Source organism: Apteryx rowi, unplaced genomic scaffold, assembly GCF_003343035.1.
Source record: "Apteryx rowi isolate R43461 unplaced genomic scaffold, aptRow1 scaffold_750, whole genome shotgun sequence".
Classification (NCBI taxonomy): Eukaryota; Metazoa; Chordata; class Aves; order Apterygiformes; family Apterygidae; genus Apteryx; species Apteryx rowi.
This window is the reverse complement of record NW_020451039.1, coordinates 15,264-42,651: the sequence shown is the minus strand read 5'-3', so window position 1 is coordinate 42,651 and position 27,388 is coordinate 15,264. Positions and strand designations below refer to the sequence as shown.

At 37.6% G+C, this 27,388-nt stretch overlaps 2 protein-coding genes across 2 annotated transcripts in view; both read right to left on the bottom strand.

Annotated features, from left to right (window-relative positions):
* Nucleotides 1-3,542, bottom strand: part of ABCA13 (ATP binding cassette subfamily A member 13) — a 201,325-nt gene extending 197,783 nt beyond the window's left edge. Inside the window, exon 1 of the mRNA XM_026088100.1 lies at nt 3,474-3,542. Coding sequence (XP_025943885.1) covers nt 3,474-3,542 — 69 coding nt within the window. The remainder of the gene's footprint in view (nt 1-3,473) is intronic.
* Nucleotides 3,543-7,945: 4,403 nt separating this feature from the next.
* On the bottom strand, nt 7,946-22,338 carry UPP1 (uridine phosphorylase 1). The gene is made up of 9 exons (XM_026088102.1): nt 22,080-22,338; nt 21,372-21,469; nt 19,730-19,794; nt 16,625-16,742; nt 15,947-16,105; nt 15,193-15,307; nt 14,423-14,632; nt 12,793-12,939; nt 7,946-11,334 (listed from the first exon to the last, which is right to left on the bottom strand). The coding sequence occupies exons 3-9, from the start codon at nt 19,780-19,782 to the stop codon at nt 11,195-11,197; spliced, it is 942 nt and encodes a 313-aa protein (XP_025943887.1). The 5' UTR covers nt 19,783-19,794; nt 21,372-21,469; nt 22,080-22,338; the 3' UTR covers nt 7,946-11,194.
* Between the last annotated feature and the right edge of the window lie 5,050 nt (nt 22,339-27,388).

Genomic DNA, 27,388 nt, shown 5'->3' with positions numbered 1-27,388 from the left:
GCAGGATGCTTTTGCCCTTATACAAACAATTTTTTAGAAATTACGGTATCTGAAAGGTTCTGCTTGCTGAGAGACATAGAAAAATAGAAATTATATTATGTTTCCCCTTAACTGAGACAAAACAAAATCTTTCCGATGGAGAAGCATTTATTTCAAAATACAAAAAACAATTCAGAATGAAGCAAGCTTCTGATTTCAAAATCTAGATTAGTTCACTGAAACAAACACACAAATACACTCATTCTGGACTTTCTTTTTTCTGTCCATTTCTCATATTAGGCTACATTAAGCTCAGTCATTTATATTTAGGATAACTGGGAAATTAACTGGACTTTCTCCACTGAAACTGCTTTTGGTATGCCATAACATGTTACCAAAGGCCCATCTTTCACAGGCTGTGATATTTCATTTGGACTAAAACTTTGATTGGTATTCTTCCTGTGGATTTCCATGGGCCTTGGATCCATCCAAGGAAGTTCATTTATTTCAGGAAGTCTTTAATTAATTGATTTGGACCCATTCCTAGGGTTTTTTGTCTGCAGTTATATTTTAGGAATATGTTGTACTTTTAAGAGTTTGTACCCATTAAGAATTGCTGCTGGATAACCAAATGTTACTTGGAAAGCAAAACAGAAATAGGGGAAGAAATAACCAGTTTATAGGTATAACTGAGTGTCATCTGTTTCTGTAGAAGAGGATACTCTGCAAGTAGAAAAGTTACTTACACAGACTGTAACATAGCAGAGTATGCCAGCTATAGAACGGTTACAGCTGAGAACTCTTTTTTGTTTTAAACTCTTCTAAAATTAATTTGCTTAGTCAGAATATCCAAAAATCTGGCATGCAAGGAAGGGATATTATTCCAAATCTGTGACTAAAGAACCAAAGATTTTTCAAATACAAAAGAAGCATTTTTTAAAATGGGCAGGCTCTCCAGATTTCTTTTTCCCAGATCTAGGGATCAAAATGAACATTTCACAATGCACTAGCTTTGGCACTGGAGCAGAAAAGCACCTAATGAAATGATAGGAGCTGTAAACAATTGTTACGCTCATTCTGGAGTGTATTACCCTTGGTTGTTGTCATTCACCTGAGAAACCTCATTGCACCTACAGAATAAGATAGATAGCAATGATTTTTAATGAATCTATAAAATTCAGGGTTTAATAAATATATCAAATTCATGACTGGAGAATACCAGTGAGCCAGGCAAGTATAGGCCTATTAGTCTAACCTCTGTTGTTTGAAAGGTTTTAGAAAAATAAAAATAGTTTTTCCATTTTCAATTTACCTCTGGTATTTCAGTATGCATCAAGGGCTTAGCAAAGGTAGACTTTCCACTCTAAAATGTTTATGCCTTTCTTTGGCAAAGTACCAAGCCTAGGTGTCAATAATAGCAATTGCAGAGATCCTAGGAATATTAAAAAACAATTCCATTGTCCACATTGGCTTAGCCTGCTCCAGCTGGCCTTACTATCATCTCAACTGCCTAGACAGCAACAGCAGCAACCATGCAGCAAATGCTTGGATACGAGGGGGTCTGAAATAGTTTGTCCCCAAACACTAAAAAAAGTCTTAAATGGTCCTGTCCTCTGGCGAGATAATGATTTTCAGATTAAAAAAAAAAAAACAAAAAACTGTTTGGCTGGCTTCTAGCAGAGCATGTGATAAGGAGGAATTTGGCATAGCTACAAGAACTGAGAAGGGGGCTGCAGAGGCGACAACAACAGGTTGGGCTGAAGTAAAAATCAGCTGGAGGGCACAATGAACCATCAGCATGCTACACGTGTTAAGAGAGTAAATTTGGTTGTATTGAGCAAGCTATTCCCAGTAAAGGTGGGAAGCAATGCTGCTGTACAAGGCAAACTCACGTTCAAATAAGAAAGGCCCCAACAGGAGTAGGTTCGAAGAAATGGCCCCTTCAACCCTCACTGTATGTGATATCATCTAATACTACACACTCACTCACAATGTGGAAGAACTTCCACAGACCGCACTCATCTTCCAGCTGCTGACAAATAACCATGGGAAGTCGATCACCTTCTACAGACATATCTACACAATATAACACAGAACTGAAGCAGACCAGATTTTTTAAGAGATGTATCACGCTTCTCTCTTTAAATTCACAAAAGTCTGACTTGCCCTTTGCACAGGGACCCAATCCACCCAGACCACCTCCTTGCTTAACTGCAGATCTGGCACTGTCGTGACTCAGTATTCGCACAATGAGCACACAAGGAGGCTTGTGAATTCCCAGGGCAGCTTCTGGCTCTGAATAGGCAGAATTAAGTTTGCTTTGGGTCATACCTTGTAATCCCTGGTTTAGGGAAGTTTGCATCTCACTGAGATCTCTGGTCAGGAAAGACATTAATAAGGCAAACTTAAATCTACATGGATGAAGATTCTGTCATTCAAAAGTACTTAAGAGAGAAGACTAGCCAGAGCAAGAAGAGAAGTAGATCAGCATACTGAGAAGCCGCCTTGGGGACACTGGTTGAAGTATGAGGAACTCAGAGCATACAGAAGTGTTTGGGAATGGAGAAAAAAATAACCAACAGTGTCCCTCCTTAAAAAAAATTCTTTCATATAAAAAAAATCACTTAAAATCAACTAAAGAAGAAATTTTCTAAATCATAAGTTTCTGATTATGTTTAAGTGAAATATTTCTGAGAGGAAAAGCTGGGTGTTTATTTAATCAAGGTAATCCTATCTGAAGCAGCCAACATGCCTCTCTGCAAATCCCTGGAACATCACAGACAAGGGAAATCAATGACAACTGTTAATTGTAGTGACATTAACATATCTTTTTTGCACAAAAATGTTAACTCACTTGAGAGAATTCCCTTCCTTCTATCTTAAAAAATAAATCACATGTCAATCACAGATAAAGCAAACAAGGACATTTCATCTCCTATTAGCATATTATTTTAATTTTGGCTGCTTTTAAAGCAGCCATGCCATTCTTCTGAATATTGCAATTTAAAAGGATAAAATAAGCTTTGTGGAGTGGATAAGAAAGGAAATTTAAAAGTATATATAATTTTAAGATATCATACTTGCATTCCCCATATCTAGATTTTGATCTCGATTATACAAGCTTTATTACATCACCAGTGAGATCTGAAACATGAGTGAAATTGATTTTCATCCTCACCATTGCTACAAGCACCAGTAGTATCTAATGGTAATTAAAAGGTAAGCTGAGGCTCTTCAAAAACTTTTATGTGATTTCCTGTCTCATTTGCAAATTGGGGAGCATTGCTGTATTCAGCCATTTTAGAGTTAAAACTCACTGTTGTCTTTTAAACAATTAGAAGCCTAAAGGCGAAACTAGAACCACTTGCAGCCCGCTGATTTTTAATAGTGGGTAGTGAAAAAGGAAAATCAAGAAAGATGGATACACTCTTTCCAACAGATATTAAAAAAAAAGACTTAAAATATTGCTTTCTTTATGATTTCCAAAAACTCACCRGTTGCCTCACACGGCAGACCCAATTCTTCCAAAACAGAGCCTTGAACTGGTGAACAACATGTCCCATCCTGTCTTGTCTTTTCTTCATCCACTTGGAGAATGGCTTCTTAAGGACTTTCTAACTGAGAATCATCTCACCAAGCAGTCTGGGCATATGTTTCAGTAACAGATTTATTTCAGCACAAGAGAAAGGTGGTGCAAGAGATTTGCCTGCTTGCTGAGAAAAGACTAGATTATGTTTCTGCCTCTTGTTTTGCATTCATTGAGGATCTCATCTTTCCACTTGCTTCTCAGTGCAATGAATAGTAAGGGGATGGGTTTATATAAATGCCTTCAGGGTGTTTTACTCCACAGCATATATTCTGCGCTTGCTTCTACTTTTCTGGAATAAAAATGAATGCAAATAACAGGAAAAAATGAACAACATATAAAACACCTTCATCTTTTTCTAGAGTCAGGTGACTTTCTGTCACTGTTAATTTCATTTTGCATGCCTACTCTTAGCTTTTTGAAAAGAGAATAGTTAGAAAGTAAGTATACCTTTTAACCACATAGCCCCATAAATGTCTGTCTCCTTCTAGAATACCCTCACCTATTGTATCACTATATGACTATGCTGAATTTGATCTTATAAAGAGCATTTGTTTGACATGTTTTTTCTCCTTTTTCAGTATAAATTACCTACCTAAAGATATTCTGAAGAGTCACAAAACTCTGTTAATTAATTACCACATGCCACCCAGGAGGAAAATCAGTCTTCCAGCATTCCTTTGCAAGAGAGGAGCGAGGGAAATTCCTGGAGTGATCTGCAGGAGAGGAACCTGTGTATAACTGTGGCAGTGGGGGCTACCTGAAAACACTGATCACAGAAGGCATGTGTTAGTGCAGAGCTGTGATGTTTTACCATGAGGCAAGGACGACTGCTCTCCTGATTGGGAATGTTACTTCGAGGAGAGGAGTAAACCTTTTGTCTGTTTGGTTCTACCCAAATGAATTGCCCAACTTAGGATATGATTCCCAAAAGCTTCCTGTACAGTCAATGGAGAGACATAACACAGCCCTTATACAAGGTGATTCAGCCCACCTAAAATCTGAATCATGCATCACACATGCTAAAACACACACATGCATATTAGGACAGTGCTACGCCTGACAGAATATTCTGCATCTCTCATTAGTGCTTAGTAAATCTCATCATTACATTTTTTGCAAAATGTATTACTATTGAATGAAAATGACTTTTTAACATTCACAGCTATTTTTCCTCATCAAGACTAAAAGTCACAAAAAAATCTAAAACCTTTTGGATATAGAAATCATTAGCAAGGAATCTGACTTCCACTTGATCTGAGCTGAGAAGGAGTTCTTGTTGTTACTCCACTTCATGCTGAATTGACTGATTAGCCTGTTAAAATTCTTATATTTGAAATGGCACAAAGTGCTGTTTTAATTCCTACATTTGCCATGGGTACAAGGAGTTGAGAAATTAATAAAAAACAGATTAAATAGTTGCCATGAATTTTTAAAGATTTACATACCAGTAAAAGTCTTGTCCTAGTAATGCAGAAACCACAGATAAAGTCATGGCAGGATACGACCGGTTGAACACCTTTATGTCTCAAGTATCACGGGGTTTCCTTTTATTTGCTCTGCTCTGAGACTGAAAAAATACTGATTACTGAAGCAATAGCTTAACTTTAAATAGAAATTTAAGTCCTCAGGACATACAAAAAAACTAAGTTCGTCAGTGTTTTCCTGAATAGTTTAAGTATGTTTGTACCTCTAAGGCAGGATTAATTCATTTATGTAAAACAATGGGCCTACTGAACACTGCTTTGGTTTTCATTAACTCCCATCTCCCCTTCCGCTCCTCCTTCATGGTATCAGCAGAGCACACACCTCCTGCTGCCACCAAGCATGTCGCTGCCTTCSTGCTTCTTCCAAAGCTGACAAGCAGCCCCTACACATGCAGCAAACAGCCATGCGTGCCTCTACACCCCACTGTCCCCGCACTGTGGGGCTCCCCTCATTGCATGCCCTAAGACAGCAGAGAGTATCTGGGCAAATGACCCAAAGCAAGAACGTGCCTCACCAAGGAGCTTCTCCTCACATCTGCCACTTGCATAAGGGATGCTTCTGCTTCTGGTCAACCTATGCTAAAATCCCTGATATATCAGAAAGTGTACAGTAAAGCCAGTTTTGCTCACCAGAGGACTAGGCGAGATGAAAATTCTGTGGACAGCCTGAATACGCATTTTCAAACCAATATTTGTCACTACTTGAATATTTTGAAAATATACATGGGTTCACACAGCTGTTTTGGAAAGCTGGGGAGCAGAATCTATATTGTGTGATTTATAGGAAAAGATTAACTAGTCAGTCAGCACAATGAATTACAAATGGTTATTTATCAAACCAGCTGATATGGAGGACAGTTGCTGACTAATACTTAACCTAAAACAGCTCACGTGAACCATTTGCCAATTTTTTTGAATAAGTAATTCTGCAAAATCTCTGCTCATCCGATTGTGTGATGTGCATAATTTATTATGCTGCATATAATTACATACTCATAAATGTTGCATTCTACTTTTTATGCTAAACAGCTTTTCACGAATATAGGAAACAACCAAGAACTATCTCTGTAGTGGCATGCTGGGAAATTAGTTCTAAAAAAAGATGAATAAGCTTGATTATGTTATTTGCAATGTTATAGAAATATGAAAACAACCTCTCCGAGCCAAAGGCAGAAGAGAGACAATGATATTAAAAATCAGGCAAACAGGAAGTAAAAACAAATTGGTTCTGAATATTTATGGCAAGAAGTTTCAGCTAATATTGCTGCCATCCTGAAAACTTCTTTGAATGATCTAAGTTTCATCAACTAACTAGCAAGTTTGTTTAAGAGTTGCATGTACAAGGAGCTTAAAAAGGTTCAATCACAGCACAGATGCTGATAAGCTAAATAAATTATGTACTTTTAGGGTTCCTTAACAGAGGGGCCGTAGTCAGCAGCAACACTTTGACAAGGGCAAGTTAGAAGGTCATGTGTTTCATTATGTGCTCTACTCATACCTTCTGGAATGGAAAAAAAAATGTTCAGAATCAAATCTCTTAACTGAGGACAAGGCAGCACGACCTGCCCATTTCTGGTTCTGCTTAGCTTTTGTAGGCTTTATCATGGTTAAACTTAAAAGTTTATCGTTAGAGTATGTAGGATATTCAAAACCACGGGGGCAAAAAAGGCAGACAATATTCTGCTAACAACCATCCTTGTTTTTAAAACTTTACTGCTTATAATAAGATACCATCCACATGCCTCATCTAGCCTACAGTTTTAATATATGCTAATTACAATGGATTGGCAAACACATTCAAAGAAACAGTTTATCTATTAGACTGGTTAAAGCCCAGGAGCCAGAAATACTGTTTGGTAGGCAGGAATGCAGCCTAATGTTGCAATAATACGGCTGGGAATCTAGTGAACTACTGTATTTTCCTACCACCACCCACAATCTGTTTCACAAGGTTTACTTTGTGATCACAAGCTTTCCTTTTAACATTACTAGGGGTACTCCTTTCAAGTATTTACATGGCACAGCCCTGTTGCGCAGACAAAGCACCTCCAGGATGCCATCTTTCCTGGGAGATACTTCCTCTCTGCAAAGTTAGGGTAAGACAAAAAACGTTAGACATGAGCAAGGTCACATAATAGGGTTGATTTAAAATGGAACTATAGATTAAAGAAACAAACCATGCCAATCTCGCAAGCCGGCCAGTGGTTTGTTTAAGCTTCTGAGGAGCTCTAGGAACTTTATTCTTGTAATATGACAGGTGAGTAGCAGGCTTCTGAAAATTCTCACAGTTACATGCTTAGAACMCACAAGAAGCATCTGGAATCAGGTTTCTGCATCATGCAAAACAGGCTTTGTCTGCCGCTGCATTTTGTTTGTAGCCTGAACAGAAGCATTGCCCCTGTCAGCACTACTCTTGCTTCTATTATTGTACTGGAGAGTTTAAATTGTTCTGTTCAGTGACCTCCTTTCTCTTCATTACACACTAGGCAGATTAACTGTAGTTTAATTCATATGCTACTTTGCTGTTTTATTAAGAGTAAAAATAATATTAAATCAAAATTTTTTTAGAAAGAGAAAGCATATAGCTAAGTTAGTCCAATATAAAGACTAAGAAACTTTCAAGGAAAGTGAACTTCTACATCATGTAGCAAGCAGTAGTAGTCTCTTCAAACTATGCTGAGCTTTATTTGTATTCGGTAGGGTTGCATGCAGACCCACCTCCCAAAGTTACCAGTTTGCTGCTCACAGTACTGAGGGATGCATTCAGAACACAACTGACTAGTGATGGGCCAATCTAAAAACATTCACTCTTTAGTTTCTTTCACCCACCTTATCAATAGAAATGAAACACACTTCTTCGCTTCAACTTTATAAAATTCAGTTCTTTATGCACTTTATTTAGAATATATTCAGATCCAGCAGCACTTGAGAAGAAAATCCAGTTTTGTTACACAATGCACAGATAATCCTTTAAAATCAGAGCCATAAAATAATAACGATCTGAATTACTTATGAGGTAGGTTAAAAAAAAAAAAAGGTTACAWATTAAGCGTGTATAATTGTAATTTCAGGAAATACTGAAAATATCCTCAAGAATTATTTTGCTTGCTTTTTAAAAGAAAGGATATAAACTCTTATACTCTAAGTACTTTTGGCAGCAGGTCATTCCACAATGTTCCTTTTTAGGATTTTTCATAACTTTTATAAAAGATGATCTCTCCCTGAAGTACATCAAGATGTCAAAACAAAAATCCACTTCTTCAAGTCACTAATCAAGTTACTGCACATTCTCATTCTATTGCAAATGTGAAGCAAATGTATTTTGTCCTAACACATCTTCATTGTAGTCTAAACCTTGGCTTTAATATAAAGGTAGGAACAGGTTGGAAGARCATAAATAATCAAAGAACAGATCATTAGTAAGAACCAATATTTTTTTTCCTTTACAATTCTGGTTCAGTAATGTATTGCTGAGTATGGAGTAGCACAGAGGAAAAAAAGTTGGCCTTTGATTTGAAATGGAGGTTTCAGGGGTTGGCAGGATTTGTGGATCGACCAGGAGATGCTGCACTATGTAATAGTGAGCATACACTGCAAGTTCTCTGTGCCTTTGATATCAGCACTCCAAATCCTGATTCATACTCTGCAGCCTACATGAGCTTGTTTTCTATACGATACAGACAGAATGTGAACGGTTAATATTAAAGAACTTATTTGCATATAAAAGTCAGTGAAATATTTTATAATTCTTTGTAGACCTATATGTAAAATCTAAAGGAAGATAACTTTACTGTCGGATGCACGCTGCTGAGTCATTTATCTCTCTGTCCAGTTGTTCTTATCAGGGTTACATTATCGTAAGAATTTCCTCTAAAACAAAAGAAAAGTATTTTTTTTGCACCTAGGGGAATAAGAAGGAAGCACAATTGTAAGATGTGTTTATATAGCGCCCTCTTGTATTAGGAATACAGTATTACAGGATGATGACTAATGGAAAACTACAGGATACTGTTTCCTTTGAAATCTTTTTTTCCCCCCCCCCTTCTTCAAGGTGTCATACATTCCTTTGCTCCAGATCTTAGTAAACATTGAAGAAAAATACTGTAACAGGAAAAAAAGTACACTGCTATAAAGAACAGAGGGAGGAGAGAGAACACATCAGAAGAAAGTGAATGGCTAAAGTCTTCCAGAGATTTCTGCTAGGGACTGTAAAATTAGTCTTGTGTACTCATTTCTGCAGAATCACCCCAAGAACGTTGGAACCTTAGCTCCAATTAGTCCAGACCATGCTGATAGTTATATTTCATCATGTATTACATAACAGCTTTCTTATGAGAAAGCATCAACTGTATGATAGAAGTACCTGCTTTATATTATTGTTGATATGAAAGCTTTGTAGTTTCAATCGTTATACACGGTTACATGATTTGGGATCTTTTTTCTTTGTTTACCACATGTTCCAGATCCTGCTGCCCTTCCTTTAAAAAAAATTCACGCCATTTCAGATTGCATCTCCGATATACCTACAGTACTATGCTTCCCCAAAGCTTAACACAACCATATTAGATGTTTCTTTGCTCTCTTGATAAAGGCTTTTTTTTTTTTTTAATGTATAAAGCAGAAACCATTCAAACAAAACATGGAGCCCTTCCCTTAACTTTGGGGAAAAAAAATGCATTCTCTGAAAGCTTACATTGTATATTCTGAGTGTAAAATCAGAAAATGTGTTTTTTAAATTAAAAACTAGATTAGTAAAGCAAGACCATCATGTTGGGATAAAAAAAATACAGTATTTTTTATCTTTTCTACTATCTACCCCCATTATATCCCGCAGTCTAAAGATCATCAGATTTTAGGAGATTAATACCCTTTGGCAGTTTCCCACCCACAAGAGTCATTCCTTCCATTTTTAACATTTTCATCAAACTGCTTCTGGAGTTTCTGCCACTTCTTGGTGAATATGCCTACTACTACATCACTTTCTCTTAGATCTGTTGTACTGAGTTACCTGAGTGCTGCCAACTATGATAGTCTAAAAAAATCTGTCACTTCCAGTGGGACTGGACCATCCATTGCAGAAGAAGAGAGAGATTAATGCATTTTTCTTAGCTGACCACATATTTATATTCTAACCACAGCAGCAAAGTGGCTAGGAATATAATAATAATTAAAAAAAAAAAAACACACCCACACACCCACTAGACCAATGGTAATGGAAAAGTTAGCAGAGATGGGTGCGGTGGCATGTAAAGTCAATAGGTGTTCTGGAAACCACTGCAAGGGTTATGTTCTGAAGACAGAGGTGAAAACCAATTTAAAAAGAAACAAAGTGAGAAGAAAATGAACCACCATTATGCAATCCTGTGAACATGCTGTACATCTCCTCTGAGTGCCTTTGATTCCTCTTCTTGATTCAGCAAGAGATTTCAAATTCTACAATGCAAAGTTATTTATATGCATAAGTTCCCTGGGCATAGACTCAATCACATACTTAAAATGGAATATGAATAGCAGTGTTGGATCAGTATCTGGGAATTACAGATATTCAACAGCTCAGAGTCAAGTCCTTAATGCTTAGGAAACTCAGTCCCAACTTCGTGATTTCATGAAATTTTAAAATATGGAAATAGTATTGTTTATTTGTCAAAGTTTGCAGAAAATAAACTGCATTCACTGTAAGTTTTCTTTACAAAGTGAAGCAAAGGCAGTTATAGTAACYTATATATTTTTAAACAATGAGGAAGGAATTAGTTTCTTTAAGCTAATTTTAATTTGGGGGTTTGCAAGTACTTTGCATAAAGCTTGACTTTTTTTTCCTTGTTTTTCCCTTAACAGCATGGATAAATAAAGCTTTTTCATACATTAGAGCAAGTTAGTCCCTCACAACAGATCCACTTTCCAACTCATATAAAAGTGAAAACCTTACAGCCCAGTAACACATAACTAAGCTAATCTCAATTCAAGTCCGTTCAACATATTCTGTTCCCAAAGCATACTGACATAAATGATTAACTTCCACATACAAATAGAATGTTGTAAGCTATTCTAAGGCAAAAAACCTTTATTGCACAGAAGTTGCGACCATGACTTTGGCTGTGAAAAAGCACTGGCCTTCTGCTTCTATGAAACAAAGATGAGTATTTCATACTTTCCCAAGACGTTTCTTAATGAAATAACCCACTAATCTCTGTGGTCTTTGTTGATACTCCACAAGTATATCATGTGAGCTACTAATCTGATCCCCTCTGAGCCGATTCAGAAGAGTGACACACACCACGGCAGCTAGAAAGGAAAAGACAGTATTAGTTAGGAATGACATTTTGGGACTCTTACAATTCAGAAGCATAAACTTGAAAAAACAGACAGGATATTAGAACATAAGAAAGAAAACAAACCCAAGCAAACGGTGCACAGTAACAGTGGATGATATCAAAAAGTTACGAATAGTTTAAGACAAACGACAAAACCATTATCAAAGCAAGTGCTCTCAGGCATGTGCAGATATTCCTTGTTACATTGTTAATTCTCATCTTTTTCTGAATAGGAATCATATTTCACAAGTATCCAAATCCTGACTGGTAGCAATTGACTAGAGACACTGTTCTAGCAGACACAGTTACAGCCCTCTGCCATCTACCTTATCCCTAACTTAAACCTCTGTGCTGTAAACTCTGTCATTCAGGATCCAAGAAATGAGCTGCTTTGACATTCACAGAGGCAGAGCAGGGCAAATAGACAAGAATCTCTTAGACCATCTCAGGCTAATTGGCAGCCTTTCAGGTAGTCAGAGCCCCAAAGCTGAAATCCTTCCTTTCACTCAAACTGAACTCTACCACTGTTCTTTCATACCTGAAGCTTCTGGTGACAATTTGCAGAGCACAAGCGGTAATGTATGTTACAAACCCACAAAGTGCAGACTGCAAAATGGAGCATGCTCCCTAAGGGCACAGAGATATCATGGGTTGAGTTTTTAAATCACTCTCAGTAAAGTCAGTAAGAACTGAGGGTGTTTGATGTTTCTCAGACTTCCCTAACATTCCAAATATTTTTCACTGAACATCTTGTTTATTGTCCAAGCCTTGCCAAGGAAAGTTAGAGACTATAGGGAACATAAGTACATATGCACTGTAATACATTATTTTTAGTCACTTAAACTTTTGCCCAAACTTTACTGAAAAATATTTCAGGTAGCTGGGGGAAAAAAATTAAGAACTCATAATTAGGAATGGTTTATTCATAATATTACTAAAAATCTTTAACTATTTAATTACAGCCATAAGACTATATAAAATACATTTTTAATTTGATATGCCAACTTAGAAAGTGTTTAGAGTTTTTTGTATATGAGAACCACCTGACTGATTAAATTAACCAGTTGCTTCTTGTAAACTTCAAATACTAACTACAGAAAACAAATTAGCGCTATATGATAATTAGGTACATTTATTTATGTGCTTGCCAAGGACTGGAATAGCAGCTGATCAGGACTAAAACTGTACAAGAACTATGTGAAGAAGTTTGCATGAATTTTGAATACATATGACAAATCCTGCAATCATACTAACAGAAACATAGCCAGAGCTGAGATTATACATACACACACACACATATATACACACACACATATGCACACACAGAAGGCATAGCATCTTAACATTTATTTGCAGTTCTGTACTGTAAGTCACCTGTATTGCAGAAAACACTGTATAGTTTCAATAAAGTGGCTTTGAGCTACTTTACCTTTAACACCACTGAGATTACACATTGCAGCAAAGACAGAAGATTCCATCTCAATGTTTCGGACTCCAGAATCATAAGCTTCCTTCAAATATTGCAGTTTCTCTTCTTCAGTGTATAAGCAGATTGCACCATCTAACCGGCCTTGTCCTACAAAGCCATTTTGTAGAAATTTTCAGATTGATGAAATTATAGAACAAATTCAATTTCTAAAACACCTGATTATTGCTGTTTCCCTTATACAGCATCCAGCTTTTACTACTGCTCTTTGTTTTCACATGCAAGACAAACAGGACAAAGTGATTCTTAGCTACCACTAGAGCTTTTACATATTATTTGTATTTGCTATAATGCAAATCACAGTAATTTAACTGGTGTTCTCCAGCTTTATTTATCAAATTCATAAGCAGGAAAAATATAAGAGGCAATTTCCCAATATGAGGCACGTCTCAATTTTACAACAAACTCTACAAACAGTAGCTGGATGGAAATACTGCATTTTTTGTGTGTGTGTTTAACCATCACCTAGGAAGACCCCCAAGGCCTGAAAACTATTTCCTGATACAACCTTAATGGTAGAAAAGGATGAATGTTTTATTACTTACAGAATCCTTAAAGTAAGAGATATAAAGTCTCTTAAACTAACTACCTAGTGCTAATACCTTTTTTTTTTTTTAAGAAAAAGTTTTCTTATTCAAATTATTTAAGAGTAGCACCTGCAGAAAAAGCAGTAGTAGGCTATGTAAAGTGAAATGACAGTGCTTTACTCAGTATCTTTTTGTTTTCAGGAGCTGTACTCCCAAATTAATGTCCTTGAGCCTGTTCTCAGTTTTTGCTCTTTCAGTTGAAAACCTTCCTGACACTTTTTTCAGTGCAGCTAAGACCCATAATTGGTGCCTGCACAAAGTGATATTGTTTGCTTCTGACCAACCCTGAACACTGTTAGGAGGACCATGTGTTCCCCTATGCAGTGTACCTCTTGTGTGATAACCAGTAATACCTAGACAAAGAAGTGTCAGATACTGTCCACAGCCTGTTCTTGCAAGATTTGTTAACAGACTTAGGAAGACCAGAAAACCCACGTCTATATTTATCCAAAGTAAGCCTTGGAGGTTTGCCTCTTCTATATAACAGCATTGACATAACTCAGCAAAATACTGTGTTGAGTGGTCTGTTCCTCGCTTTGCTCAAAATGTGCAGAAGAAAAATTCCTGCCCTTCTTTTAGAAAAGGCTTACTTCAGTTTTTTAACTAGTGCAAAAAACAGACAGCCACGAATAATTCTCATTCCTCTAATCCACTAGGATGCTGCGGTAAATTACAGAAATTTTGTGACAAGCATACTCAAATGACAAGCATATGGAAAGCGTATAACGGATTTCAGATATTTCAGAGGATCAGTTAGAATTACAGAGGAATAAGTCTCCACAAATTAAAGTTCAGTACAGCAAAATGCTTAGCACAATGCCTAATCTTAAATACATGAAAAATAGCTCAATTATGGGCAATAAGACAAAGTATAGAATGTGGACTCACACTTCTCAGTGGACTGCAGCCTTAGTGTTAAAATACAATCCAGTATGTACCTGTTAATGCTTACCAACATGCTTCTGTTAGTCCACTGCCAGCCTTACCTTCATAGAAATCCAAAGTGCACATAGTGCTTCCAATGACTGTATTGAATTGATTGATTTCTTTACTGCACTGCATCAGCTCCTTAGCTAGCTGTTCATCTAGATCTGTACTGCGAATTACAGTCTTTCCCAGAATAACCTGTTCAAACTGAGGTTTGAAGGTGGCATCTACAGACTGCCTAGTTATTACCACCGAGCCTGGCTCCAGACCTGCAGTAAAAAGAAACAGACTTAGATAGCTACATACTGTAGTTAATGCTTCATTTCTGCACACACACAAAAACACATACCATGACCCAAACCTGCTCCTGTTAAAAAGTCATTAAGTTTTGCCCCTGAATTCACCCAGAGAATTTTTTTTGTGCATGCCGAGCTGCTTCAGCTTATTAATATAAATTTTTTTTAAAGAAAAATTTCAACTTTTTCACTGTATATTCTTTCTTATCTAATATTTTTCATATAGGGCAGGAGTGGCTTTCTCAGTTTTGCAGATCTCGGGTGTATTTTGTCTATCTAGAGAGGCAGATATTGCCTTTTGTGGCAAAATTATGGAAGAAGTGAAATAATTCATTCTTCTATACAGATGGATAATTAGGACCTAGGAAGAAATAAGAAAAGATACAGGATTAAGTGTATTCAAACAATCTACTGCTCTGAACAAAGAGGAGGGAAACAGTTCTGGCCATCAATCACTTACTTCCACAGAGATGCTTCACTCTGCTACAGAGATATTTTAGTTTGAAGAAAAAGGAAATCAAGCGGGGAAATACCTATTCCACCAGAGGTGCCAATGCGAATAATGGTTACGTTGGAACACTTTGCGTGATGTAACAGTTTGATCAGCTCGTGCAACATGATGGAAATAGAAGGAATGCCCATACCATGCTGAAATGAAAGCAAAAATTCATATTCAATATTCACAAACAATACAAAATAAATATGGAAGAAAGAGTTAGACAATAGCTCTTTCCTGATACTTTTTTCGAAAAGTCACTTGATTCATTCCCATACAAGTCCTAACCTATGGGCCTATTGGAAGGCTGCTGCAGGTAGACAGAAAGACTCCCACCGACTTTGATGGGTTATGAATAAAGTTTAATATTTCCAAAAATCATTAACTTAAAATTATTCACATTCTCAAAAGTATAAGCAGTGTCATTTCCTAATAGTTTACAACTGCATTTCATCACAAAATTTTTCTTAAACCCAGGAACAACCCCAGTCTAATTTTTACCAACCTGAAGTGCTGGTGACTGTAACTGAGCTAAAATTGTTCGAAACACAGACATTGTGGTTTAGTCACAAAGTCTGGCAAATACAAGTCCACCTCAACTTGCATTTGACTGGACTATTTTGAGTACGGCTGAAACAGACTTACAAACTGATTCTATCTATTAGACATTAAAAAGAAATGTGCATTCACATCATCTACTTTGAACACCATCATTGAATTGCATCCCATATCTGATGTGTATCAGGACAACATTTTTACATTCTGATTCTGCTTTTTGAATGGTCACTTACACTGACTGATAAAACAGGTCCCACTTTGTACATCGCATAACGGTCAGTTCCCGCACAGATGTTAGGATACTCATAACCAGGGCTCCCAAGTCCCAGTTCTTCAGCTATGTAGGTGATAAAAGCTTTCATCCGCGAAGGACTTCCTCCAACACACACAAACTGGCGCAGACAGTATTCAATAAAACACAATCAATCACACGATTTGGCGTATCAAAGAGCAGGCAAAGATAAATATGAGCATGCAAAGGCCATAAGTTAATAAAAAGATGCTCCCAGCTGTGGTTCTTCTCATAATCATTCTAAAAGGCCACAAAGAAAAATGAGAACAGGGCTTATCCAAAATAAATAAATAAATAAATCCCTCAAAGGCCTTCATCCTGTTTAAGCCGAAAGTAGTAAAAGCCTAATAGTGACTTCAAGGCCCTCCCAAAAAGGAGTTCTACCTGAACAGACACTGCAGCATTTGTCTTTTACTGCATGAAAGGACAGAGTCAGATACAATTATCCCTAATTCTGCTTGATATTGACAGCAACAAGTAAAAACCTACAAAATCTTATCTCTTTTCTTCATTCCTCAACTGATGGCGTGCTGCCATGTTCAATCTCATTTTGGACACGGTTACACTTTCATCTTCTGCAGAGAGGCTTAGACTTGCTGAGTGAAATGAAGCTTCTTACCTTTACATCTCCAAACAATGCAGGAAAATCATGGGTACCAGTCCCAAGAGCAAAATGGTACAGGATGTCTTCTTCCATTTTCTCCAGATGAGGGTTGCAGAGATGGATAAAATTCTCTCTATCAGGACAGCATCATGGAAAATATTAAGTATATACAAAAGCCTACATTGAACAGACACTGATTTTGCAAAGTCAAGCAGCAAAAGTTGGAAAATGCCACAACTTAAGGCTGCCTGTACTACCTTATTTTGGTTCCTCATGCATTAGGTTAAGGAAATCCTAAATGTCATGACCACCTTAAATCTTGTAACAAATTGCACAGTCAGTGTTTCATTCATTGCACAGGATAAAACTGCTGAAGAAAGATCCAGATAATAGAAAGCATTTGCAACAGCACAAACTTGACCTTTAATAATATTAATGCTTTGAAAGAAGAAATGGAAGAAGAGGTTAAACAAAATCACTTCCTCTTTAGAAATACTCCTTATGTTGCTTACTGTAAGGAAGGGATATGGCTAAAACAAAGTCTTTCTGAAGAACCAGGAAATGTCAAGGCCATGAGAAAAAGCTGAACTACTTAATATGTGGGATCACCTTCATGGAAAATTCAGTAATGGACAGGGAAAGCAAAATGATTCATAAAACTTCTGCCTTCTGTGCTTGATGTCTGAAGTTCAGTCAAAACAGGCAAGAAACATTAGGTAAAAACCACAAGCTAAACCCAATACTTCAAAGTAGTTTCCAAGAGATGAAACCAAGCACTGAACATCTTCCAGACACAAGAAGATGACATCAGCTTAATGAAGGCTCACTGCAGTCACAGCATGGCTCAGCAAATTCAAACTGTTTTGTCAGAAGAGGAAAAAAATGAAACAATTTGCCAGGAGTTTATGCAAAAAATTGTTAAGATTTTGTAGGAACAACTCTGTAGCCTAAATATAGGAGTTTAGTGCTATTTTAAATGCTGGATGGGATCTTGTCTGTCTTCTAATGCCTCTGCAGAAGGGCAATGCTTTCCTTTAGCTCAAATGTCTATCTACTGGTCCTGTACAGGATGTATTGGTTACCTTAAGGCTAAAATGACCTAGATGCCCATACTGAAGCCACTAACTTGTTCCTCAAAAAACAAAGAAAATAGTTACAAAACCAATATTCTGAGTATATCAATTGCTTCTGTTCCTCAAATTTTCTAATGTCATTAGCTGTCCAGCAGCTGCAGCACAACTAAAGTAAGTGGTGTCATCCCATTCCACTCTATTTGTCCCTGCCCAAGACTACCATCTTCATGATTACACCAGCTCAGCTGCTGTCTACATATGGCATCATCCGGATCCATGCGATGACTGGGTTAAGGAAACCTAACATTAAAAAAGGTGTTTTTTCAGCCTTGCTGATATTACAGATACATGTAAGGCATGGTGAGATACTATAACAAAAAACAAACAAACAAAGAAAAAAAGACAAAAGAGGCACTAAATCACCAGTGGGAAGAAACTGAATGCAGAAACCACTTGTCCAGATCTGACCCCCACAGAACAGTTCATGCAATTGTGATGCGAGAATCCCAGGATCCCAACTCATCTCTGCTGGAGAAACAGTTTACTGAAGTCAAAGGAGCTAAAGGAGAAAGATTTGACCAGATTCCTCTGAATGCAGAGGACTAAATGCAATTTAGCAAGCATTTTCCATGTAATACAAGAAGTGACTGAAAAAGCAGCCTAACAAAGCAGGTGGTTTGTCTGCTCTTTCAGTAATAATTTATTTTCATCTCCCACTTGCCTCCCTTCTTACAAATCCTGTCTGTGGTGGAACCAAAGGCTTTGGTTGCCTTTGTTTTTCTCTCTCTGTCCTTCCATACCCTCTGGGCACAGCTGGCCCAGGAGACTGCCAACTCCTGTGAGGAGGATCCTCAGGCTGCATCCTCTGAATCATTCTTGTTGGGTTTTGTGGGAATCTCAATCTCTATTTAATGTGACTAATGCAGATCAAATAGCTGGCTGCGCTGATGTTTACTGGCATGGCTTTCAGATACAAATAGAATACAATTTGAAATCGTTTTACAATTTGTTCTCTGACAAGCAAAAAAGCATTTCCTTCATGAGTATACCAGGAACAAAAAGCTTCTCTCCCGGACACAAGGAAATAAACTGGAAAAAGGCGAGGCCTGTATTAAGAGCACAATCAAATTTGTGTCATTTGCCAACACCTCTGTCCTCATGCCACGCCTGAGTACAGCTTCCTTCCTCAGCTGTGTCTATATTTTGCCTTTTTCATCTCATATCCTACCAGCAACACTCTTCAACCCACAGTCTCATTGCAGTTATGTGCTGTTACTAACTGGTACTTGTTACCTGCCAATCTGGATCTAATTGCAGACTTGGACCCTGGGGTTAAATGGACAACAAAAGCGAGTAAGTTATTATGTGTACATGGGACCAACGCCATGGATTTACAGTAGAGGCAAAGTTTGCCTGATAAAGATCTTGGACCATAACTCTCAGGAGAAGAAAATTTATTCCCTCACACGGTTGTAAAACACCTACAACTTCTGGGGTCTGGCTTATACAGAACATGAATATCTAAGGACTAATCCTGTACATGAGGTTTCATTGAAAAAAGTTTGAAGTCAGGATGAGGCAAATAGATTGAAATATTTGTTCAAATTCTTGAAGCAGGTAGATCTAGCCATAGATAGAAACCAAAGTCAACATTTAAGCAATCCATTGGAATAAATAAAAATAAATAAATAAATAAATAAAACTATTCTTGGAAAATTCACTGATATGATAAACCAAAATGGCTATCCAGCAAAGCCGTTTGCGCTGGTATGGTTAATGCAGATAAAGACTCAATTTGTCAAAACAGCTTCTGCTAGATACCCAGCTAAATGCATTTGACCTGCTAAAGGACTGTTGTTAGAAACAAGCTTTATCATTAAATTATATTGTTATTTCAACAACTGTTTAAGCATAGATCTACTTATAGTCGATATTTGCACCACACTGCTTACATTAAATCAAATGAGCATGTAATGAATGGTATGGAATTTTAGAGGAAGTTAAGTGTAAATCTGAACAAGATACTTAATTGATTTTTGAACCTTACTTTGAAGACTGCTCATCTTCAGTTTTCTTCTCATTTGAGATACCAGGAGCCATGTGTAGTTAGACCTAGAATTGTATTAAAAAATAAAATGTAAATGCAGCAAAGATGTGTACAAGTTGCATATCCTTTCACATCAGAGTAGTCCCATATATAAAGCTAATGTCATTAATAGTGATAAAAACCTTCCATATAGATCATACTGTCACAAATAGTAAAACCAGAAAAAGCTATCTAGCTGCACTACAGCTCTTCTTACTCTAGCAAAACGAACATCTGCCATTTTTACAGCCAAATATCACCACACACAAAACACTGTAGTCTCAACTAATTTCTTCCTAACATAACCCCCCCGCCACACACACACACACACACACACACGTACGTTTTATTCTTTAGTATAAGGAATGCTTGGCTCATGGGCCAGAGGGAAGCAAGTCTCACAGCTAACAAACTAATCCCCTTCTGTACTTTCCACAGTGACAGTCACTACTGAACTAGTCTTTTACCCTTTTACCTCTGGCTCCCAGAAGTTCTCCAAAGTTCTCCCTAACTGTCATATGCCTAAAATCTGAGGTCCAGGAAGCATCTTAGCCAAAACATCCCCTTCGTTAAACTCCTGCTACCGACCTTAATAGCATGTCTGTCTGTGCCAGCCTAAGGGCAAGGAAGTCTAAACCAAACATAAGTCCAAAAAGACACAGCATTCTAGGCTATCATCCATCTTTTTCTAACCTATTCCCCTAAACTACATCATGAAACTTCCCCTTTGCAATTTCCCTTAACTTACAAATAGACAAATGCATCACCAAGGCTATGGTGCCTATACTGTAACAGAATTACAATTACAGAATGATTCATTTGTTATTATTTTTCAACTGACTAAGGCTACGTGCAAAAGTCGATACTTTCCAGGAATGCCCTTACAGGAAGTCTTGAATCACAAAATTTTGTCCTACCCTCCCTAGCAAAGAGCCTGACACCATATACATATTACAGAGATAGAACTGTAATCCCTAAAAAGAGGGTCAACCTAGGGATTACACTACAAGGAAACAGAACCAGTTTTACAACAGAATTACAAAATGCATGAATTTTGAAAGAGGAACAGAAGAACTAGAGAACCAGATGAAATAAAGCTGAAGTCCACATGTTAAACATCATTGAATAATGGAAATATATTCAAATTTATAAGGAAGATTTATCTTTTTCATTTAAAATAATAACCTTTATTATCTAGTATATAAGAAATTTTGGTTTATTTATGCTAAATGTATACTAGAATCTACACTAAATGACAAAGTATAAGAGTCATTATTTAGAATCAGTTATGCAACCTATGGTTGCATGATTAGTCAGTTAGTACAGGATATTACTCTTATACTACTATAAAATATTACATACATTATAGGGCAAAATGCATCATTTGTTCAAGGGATACTCCATTACAAGAAAACTAGAATGCCATGACTTCTAATAGCAAGGAGTTACAATAAGAAAAAATAGCAAAAATATCATTAATATTTTACTAGTGATTTTTATGCACGTAGAGGACAAATGTTTTCAGATAAAGAGGATATTCATTTCTCATTCATAGTATTAAGCAATCACGTGATTTTTAACAGTATTTTTGGTTCTTGCTCACCTAGGTAATGATGTACTTCAAAAAACTGAGAACAGAACAAAGTTCTGACAGTCCAGAGGTCCAATATACTCTCTCCAATAGCGTTCAATAGTAGATACCTGGGCAAGAATAGAAGAAAAGAGCAAGCATAAAGCAGTTCTTCCATAGCAGACCCTTCCAGCAATCAGGTGGTGGCTGATAGCCTGACAGATAAAGGGCTACATATGTAGCTCATATAAAGCCACAAAATTCTCACATTGTCTAAAAAAAACACAGTTTTTTTTTATAACCATGTCAAAAGTCTTAACAGTCTCCCTTGGCTGAAGTTAAAACTGATGTTCAAGAATAATGCATTCAAAACAGGACTCAGCTCAAGAAAGGGCACAGCCCACTTCCTCTGGCTGATGTTTAAAACTGTGTGGAGTCCGTATCTTTACCATACTTTTTTTTTTTTTTTTTAAGAGAAATCTGAATTACTAGTATCTTTAAGGAGGAGCTCTAATTTGGTTTTGATCCATTATTAGGAAAACTGAAATCATTGCATGAGTAAGTTTTACACGGCAGTTTCCCCTCTTCAGACTGTACGGACAACTATATCTCACTCACGATACAGACCAGTTCCGGATGATTTCTTCAGCTCCGTATACGGAGGAACCCCCATGTAATCCCCCTTAATCTAAACCAGGAAAGGAAGGTACTACCTCAATACGTATCCAGCAGAACACCCACCTTTCAGGGCACAGCCGTGCTCGCGCCTCCCCGCCCAGAGCTGGCTGCGCTGCCCTGCGCTCCCCGCGGCGCTCGGCTCTCTCGCCCGCGCAGGGAGGGGCGAGGCGGTGTGAGCAAGGGAAGCCAAGGCTTCCGCCGCTACGACGCTTTCGCTTCCCGCCGCCGCTGCGGGCACCCCGCTACCCCGGCCCGCCTCACGGAGGGGGCCGAGGGCTGCAGCCGCTCCTCCCGCGGGGCGAAGCCCGGCCCCGGGCGGGGAGCGCCGTGCCCCAGCCTGCCCCGGGGGGAAGGTGCAAGCAGGGCTTTCCCCCCCCCCCCCAACGGCCGCGGTTAACTCGCTCGCGCCAGCTGCCGTGCGTGCGGCGGGCGGTTGCCGTGACGACGGGAACGGGCGGGCACGCACCCAACGGCCGCACCTCGGTGACACGGCGACGGACGGCAGAGGTGGGTGGGAGGGAGAGCGTGGCTCACGGCCTCGCGCGCTGCCGCCGTAGGGCTCCTCCGGCCCCCCGGGACAGCTACCTGGGGACCAAATTTTTTCAGGATGATCTTAAGGTGTATATAACTGATATAAACGCATGCTGGAATCCTGAGGTTTGAGGAGTTAGTTAGAAAAATACCATCATCCCTACAACCTGATGGCATACAACAGCCAAGAGGTGTTAAATACACCAGAGAGAGAGCGAGAGTGAGCATGTTGTTGGCTTCGCTACTACTCAAGAATTATTTCAAGTTTATATTCTTGCAGAGACAACCCAGGATGTTTTTCAGTGTACTACTTTTACTAGCACTTTAATATGGCAAGAAAGTTGGTGAGAAAAAAAATCCAGATGACTTCTGCTGTTTGAACACCCTGACATTTTCCTGTACTTTCCTGGGAAACCCTAACTCAGCTAAACCAATAGTCTCTGCAGGCACCAGTATTTATCATTGTAGATATCAAATTCAGCATATCAACCAACTAACAGCTGCAAAGCATGTAAGCCCTAGGTCTGAGCTTCGGATGGAAAGCAAGTGTTAATCTGAAGACTACTGCAGGATATTGAAGAATTTATTTGGATACAAAACTCGAGTCTTTTGATCTGTAGTTTAATTGGCCCAGTACAAGAGGGATGTGGCACTACTGGAGCAAGTCCAGCGAAGGGCTACAAAGATGATTAGGGGACTGGAACATCTCTCTTATGAGGAAAGGCTGAGAGAGCTTGGCCTGTTTAGCCTGGAGAAGAGAAGGCTGAGAGGAGATCTTATCAATGCGTACAAGTATCTGAAGGGAGGGTGTCAAGAGGATGGAGCCAGACTCTTTTCAGTGGTGCCCAGCGACAGGACACGAGGCAACGGGCACAAACTGAAACACAGACAATTCTATCTGAACATGAGGAAATACTTTTTCACTGTGAGGGTGACAGAGCACTGGAACAGGTTGCCCAGAGAGGTTGTGGAGTCTCCTTCTCTGGAGATATTCAAAACCCGCCTGGACGCGATCCTGTGCAACGTGCTCTAGGTGACCCTGCTTGAGCAGGGGGGTTGGACTAGGTGATCTCCAGAGGTCCCTTCTGACCTCAACCACTCTGTGATTCTGTGATTTCAGCACCCAGTGATAACAATGTACTAGTTGAAATGAGATTTATACAGCATCAAAACAATACAACCGAAGGGTCATCTTCATTATAATAATAACTTGATTTATATCCAATATCCTTACTATACACAAACCTCTGGAGAGTGTGACACTATCATCTCAAGATAGATGATCTTTCAGGGTTAAAAACTTGAGCACTAGTCAACAAGTTTTAATATAATGATTCTGCATCATGGAAGCACACTAGCCTGCAACATTGCTTCAAAGAGTTCTCACAATTCCCCTCTAATTAAAAAGAATAAATTCTCCACAACTTACTATGAAATAGTTCCTATCACAGCTCAAATTTTTGCAAAGCAAGGAAGTCAAATAGGGCCACAGGTCCTAATGCCAGACAGGTGAGCACAGCACAGTTGTAGCTGTGGCACCTCCAGCCTTATTTTAATATGGCTGATCTTGCTAGAGCTAGGCCAATTAGCTTGAGAAAAATAAGTGAAACCAAGTTGCAAATTCAACTCATGCGCTTTTCAGTTTTGAAGGAGCAGCATTTGTTCCTCGTGAAGCACTGGTGAGGATCCTGAATGACAGCTGACAGCACTTACAAATGGAATTGTGAACCCAACAGACATTTAGCTACAGAACTAAAATTTGCAAATGGAAATGGAGTTGCAATCCCACAACTTTTGAAAAAGGAAGCTGAAAAATATACACAGTTTGATAAACACTTACGTTCCAATGTGTATCTTCTGTCATACAAAGTCAAGTTTCCAATTTTTATGTAATCTGTTAAAGAGAGTTAGACCAAATATTAGTTCTTTTAATGGAAGATAGTCTTAGTCTGACAAATCTCAAGCCAGAAACTGAGACAATTTCCTTTTCTGTCGATTGCTTTTTGCTTTAGATTTTCTTGCCAATGAAAAAAAAGCCCCCTCTAAGTATAAATTTAACTTTCTTTGTATAGTTGCTGAGGATAAACCCAAAATCCTGCAATGAGATTTTTAAAATCACTTTTCTTACTGGAACCACACTTTAATTTGTCATACTGGGGAATTCTTAGGAGATAGAGTGACTAAAATTTCATTTCCTACAAGGTACATAACATTTATACATCTAGAGGTAAACACACAAAGCACAAGGCATTCCCAAGAATGATATATTAATCACAAATGCAGGTACTGGGACATTTGGAGTCAAATCTCTTCATTTTGTATCTCACACCAAAGGACTTTGTATGGAGACATAAGAGAGAGAAATCTTCTGAATGCAGATCTCTTTCTAGCCACGAACAGTGTACTAGAGAATCTGCTCAAAAGACTAAGAAAATCAATCACTTGTTCAAATCTTTCACAGGTAAAATAGAAGCATAAACTCCTAACACATCTTCTGGTTTTCCATTCTTTGGATATTTATCAAAAACTGAAACTTACGGTAGTAAATAAACCAAAATAAGCACTTCAGAACAGTATTTTAATTATGTGGAAGAAATTCTTCCCTTAAATAGCAATATTACGCCTTCCTCTCAGGGCCAACCGAAAAACCTGCTTTGCCTTTCAAGAGGTTTGTCATTCAACTATGTTAAGAGAATAATCAGTGTAAATTACTTCATTTGTAAATAAAGAATAAGCAGGTTACCATAGATACTTTGATTGAAAGGTTTAATAAATAATGCATCTCTGAGTCTAGTAATTGGTAGCTCTAGTAACCCTTGCTCTCAATCACCTCTAGGAAACATTAAAATTTAAATCGGTTTTAAGCTTCTTGTTTTTATAATAACTATCTTTGGTTTTTCATTCCATTTTGTATTAGTGGGAAAGAGGTATCTTAAGTAAAAATACAAAATGTGTTCAAAATTGTTATTTTGGAAAGGAAAAATGCACCACTACATGTTGGGATTATTGCAAAAAATAAACTACAAAAATTTGCCTCGCCTTTTAGATTTTTATATTGCATGGATGAAAGTTTGCATCTATGGAAAGTAAGGCTGTCCTTTATACACAAAAGAATGCCCCTTTCTGCTCATTACAAAACATTCTTATTGTCAATTGATAAATAATTCAGCACAATTGTTCAGACACTCACCTAACCTCAAGTCATTTTGGTTGTTTAGTATCATTAAAACTATTAATAGGAAAACAAAAAGTGCTAAGACTGGACTTTTATAACTTTATTTCTCTCTTGTATACAACCTATTACATAGTAAGTAATAACATAATAAAAATAATATGTATATATATAACTGCAAACCAGAATACCACACTATTTATTTGTTTACAGAAAAAAAAAAGGGGGGCTTCAGCCTGCATCCTTCGCCTACTCAAATCTACACATTCAATAGCAGATATGAATATTTAAGAAATTGATATGCTGAAGTCAGTGACATTTTAGATGCTTAAGAAATGCATGGACAAATTCAATTTATTTTGTTTACATTGCTACACAAAGAAAATTAATGTGTATATGCCCTTGATTTTTGAAAACATTTATATTTAACTCTGGTTTAACATGGCATAAGTGATAAGAATAAAGTACATATTCAGTCAAATTAAAATGAAAACAACTATTCAACTTTGCTACAGTTAAATGAACACATGTAAAGGGAAAATTATTCTTACGTAACTAAACTTCCAAATTATTTTTTAAATCTGTACCTGGAATTCTGTTTTAGAGATACTCACATATTAAGTAGGCTTAGATGTAATTTATAATCTGTAACTGCACTTAGATTTTATGTTCGGGCTTGCAGAGCAATCACTGTACAAAAAAAAAAACAAAAAACAAATAATTTCATGTATTATTTAAAGCCATTTGGCTTGGAGATGGAACACAATGTTTCAGCATTTAAAACAAGAAAGGCTAGATTTGCTAAGTGCCCAGCTTTTGACTTCAGTATATCTCTGAAAAAACAAACACTAAAAACTTTTCTAGATCCAGCAGCTTCCAATGCTTTTTCTTTGGAACTGCTGACAACTTTGAAAATCTTGCTAATTCCATGACTACGTTGTCTCAGAAGTAAATAAAACAGAACATAATTATTGGGATAAGGTGAACTTAAGCAAAATGTTTCCATCCTTAAATTCATTTGGAATTTTTTGATTTGCTACTCTACTTTGATTTGATATCCTTTGCTCAGCTGGTGACTCACACTTCTGCTGTAGCTCTCTGTTATTCTGAACACAGAAACATGAATTCCAAGGTTCTCCATGTGCTCTTATAATGAGAAATCTGAAAGTCTGAAACAGCACTTCAAGTTGTTAATGTTCTATCTCATGGTATTCAAACTGTGATCCCTGAAGACTCAGTTGGCTGACAGTGCAGATCAAACCTCTCCTTAGCTTGACTAAGAAAAACTGAATATATATTAATGGCACTTTAAACAAACTTTTAAGAATCTGAGGAATGCCATGTGGGCAGTACCTAATGGTGAATGAGGCAAAAAAGAGACAATGTTTAAAATATGATATGATGCACTGAAAGCCTGTACAATAAATGCTAAGAACACTTCTATAATAAAGCGAAATAACAGTAATGAGTGACCAAGTTAAGATCTCAGTTTTCTCTTTCCCTTCCTCTAACAATTGCTTAACAAATGGAACAGCTTTGGACAAAAACTCCAACATAGAGATAAAGTGTTCAAAAGTAGAGAGCATTTAGACATCAAATGATTCAAAGTAATAAAATTATGTTAAGAAACTTCATACATAACTTTCTCTTGCAAAAAAGAAACCATAAT

Bases quoted from the DNA above. Each gene is read 5' to 3' on its own strand.
- UPP1 (XM_026088102.1), bottom strand. From the start codon at position 19,782: ATGGCTCCTGGTATCTCAAATGAGAAGAAAACTGAAGATGAGCAGTCT. The intron at 15,308-15,946 runs GTAAGTGACCAT...CTTTCATTTCAG, and splicing joins GACCTGTTTTATCAGTCAGT to CATGGTATGGGCATTCCTTC. The intron at 14,633-15,192 runs GTATTTCCCCGC...TTTTTACTGCAG, and splicing joins TGGCACCTCTGGTGGAATAG to GTCTGGAGCCAGGCTCGGTG.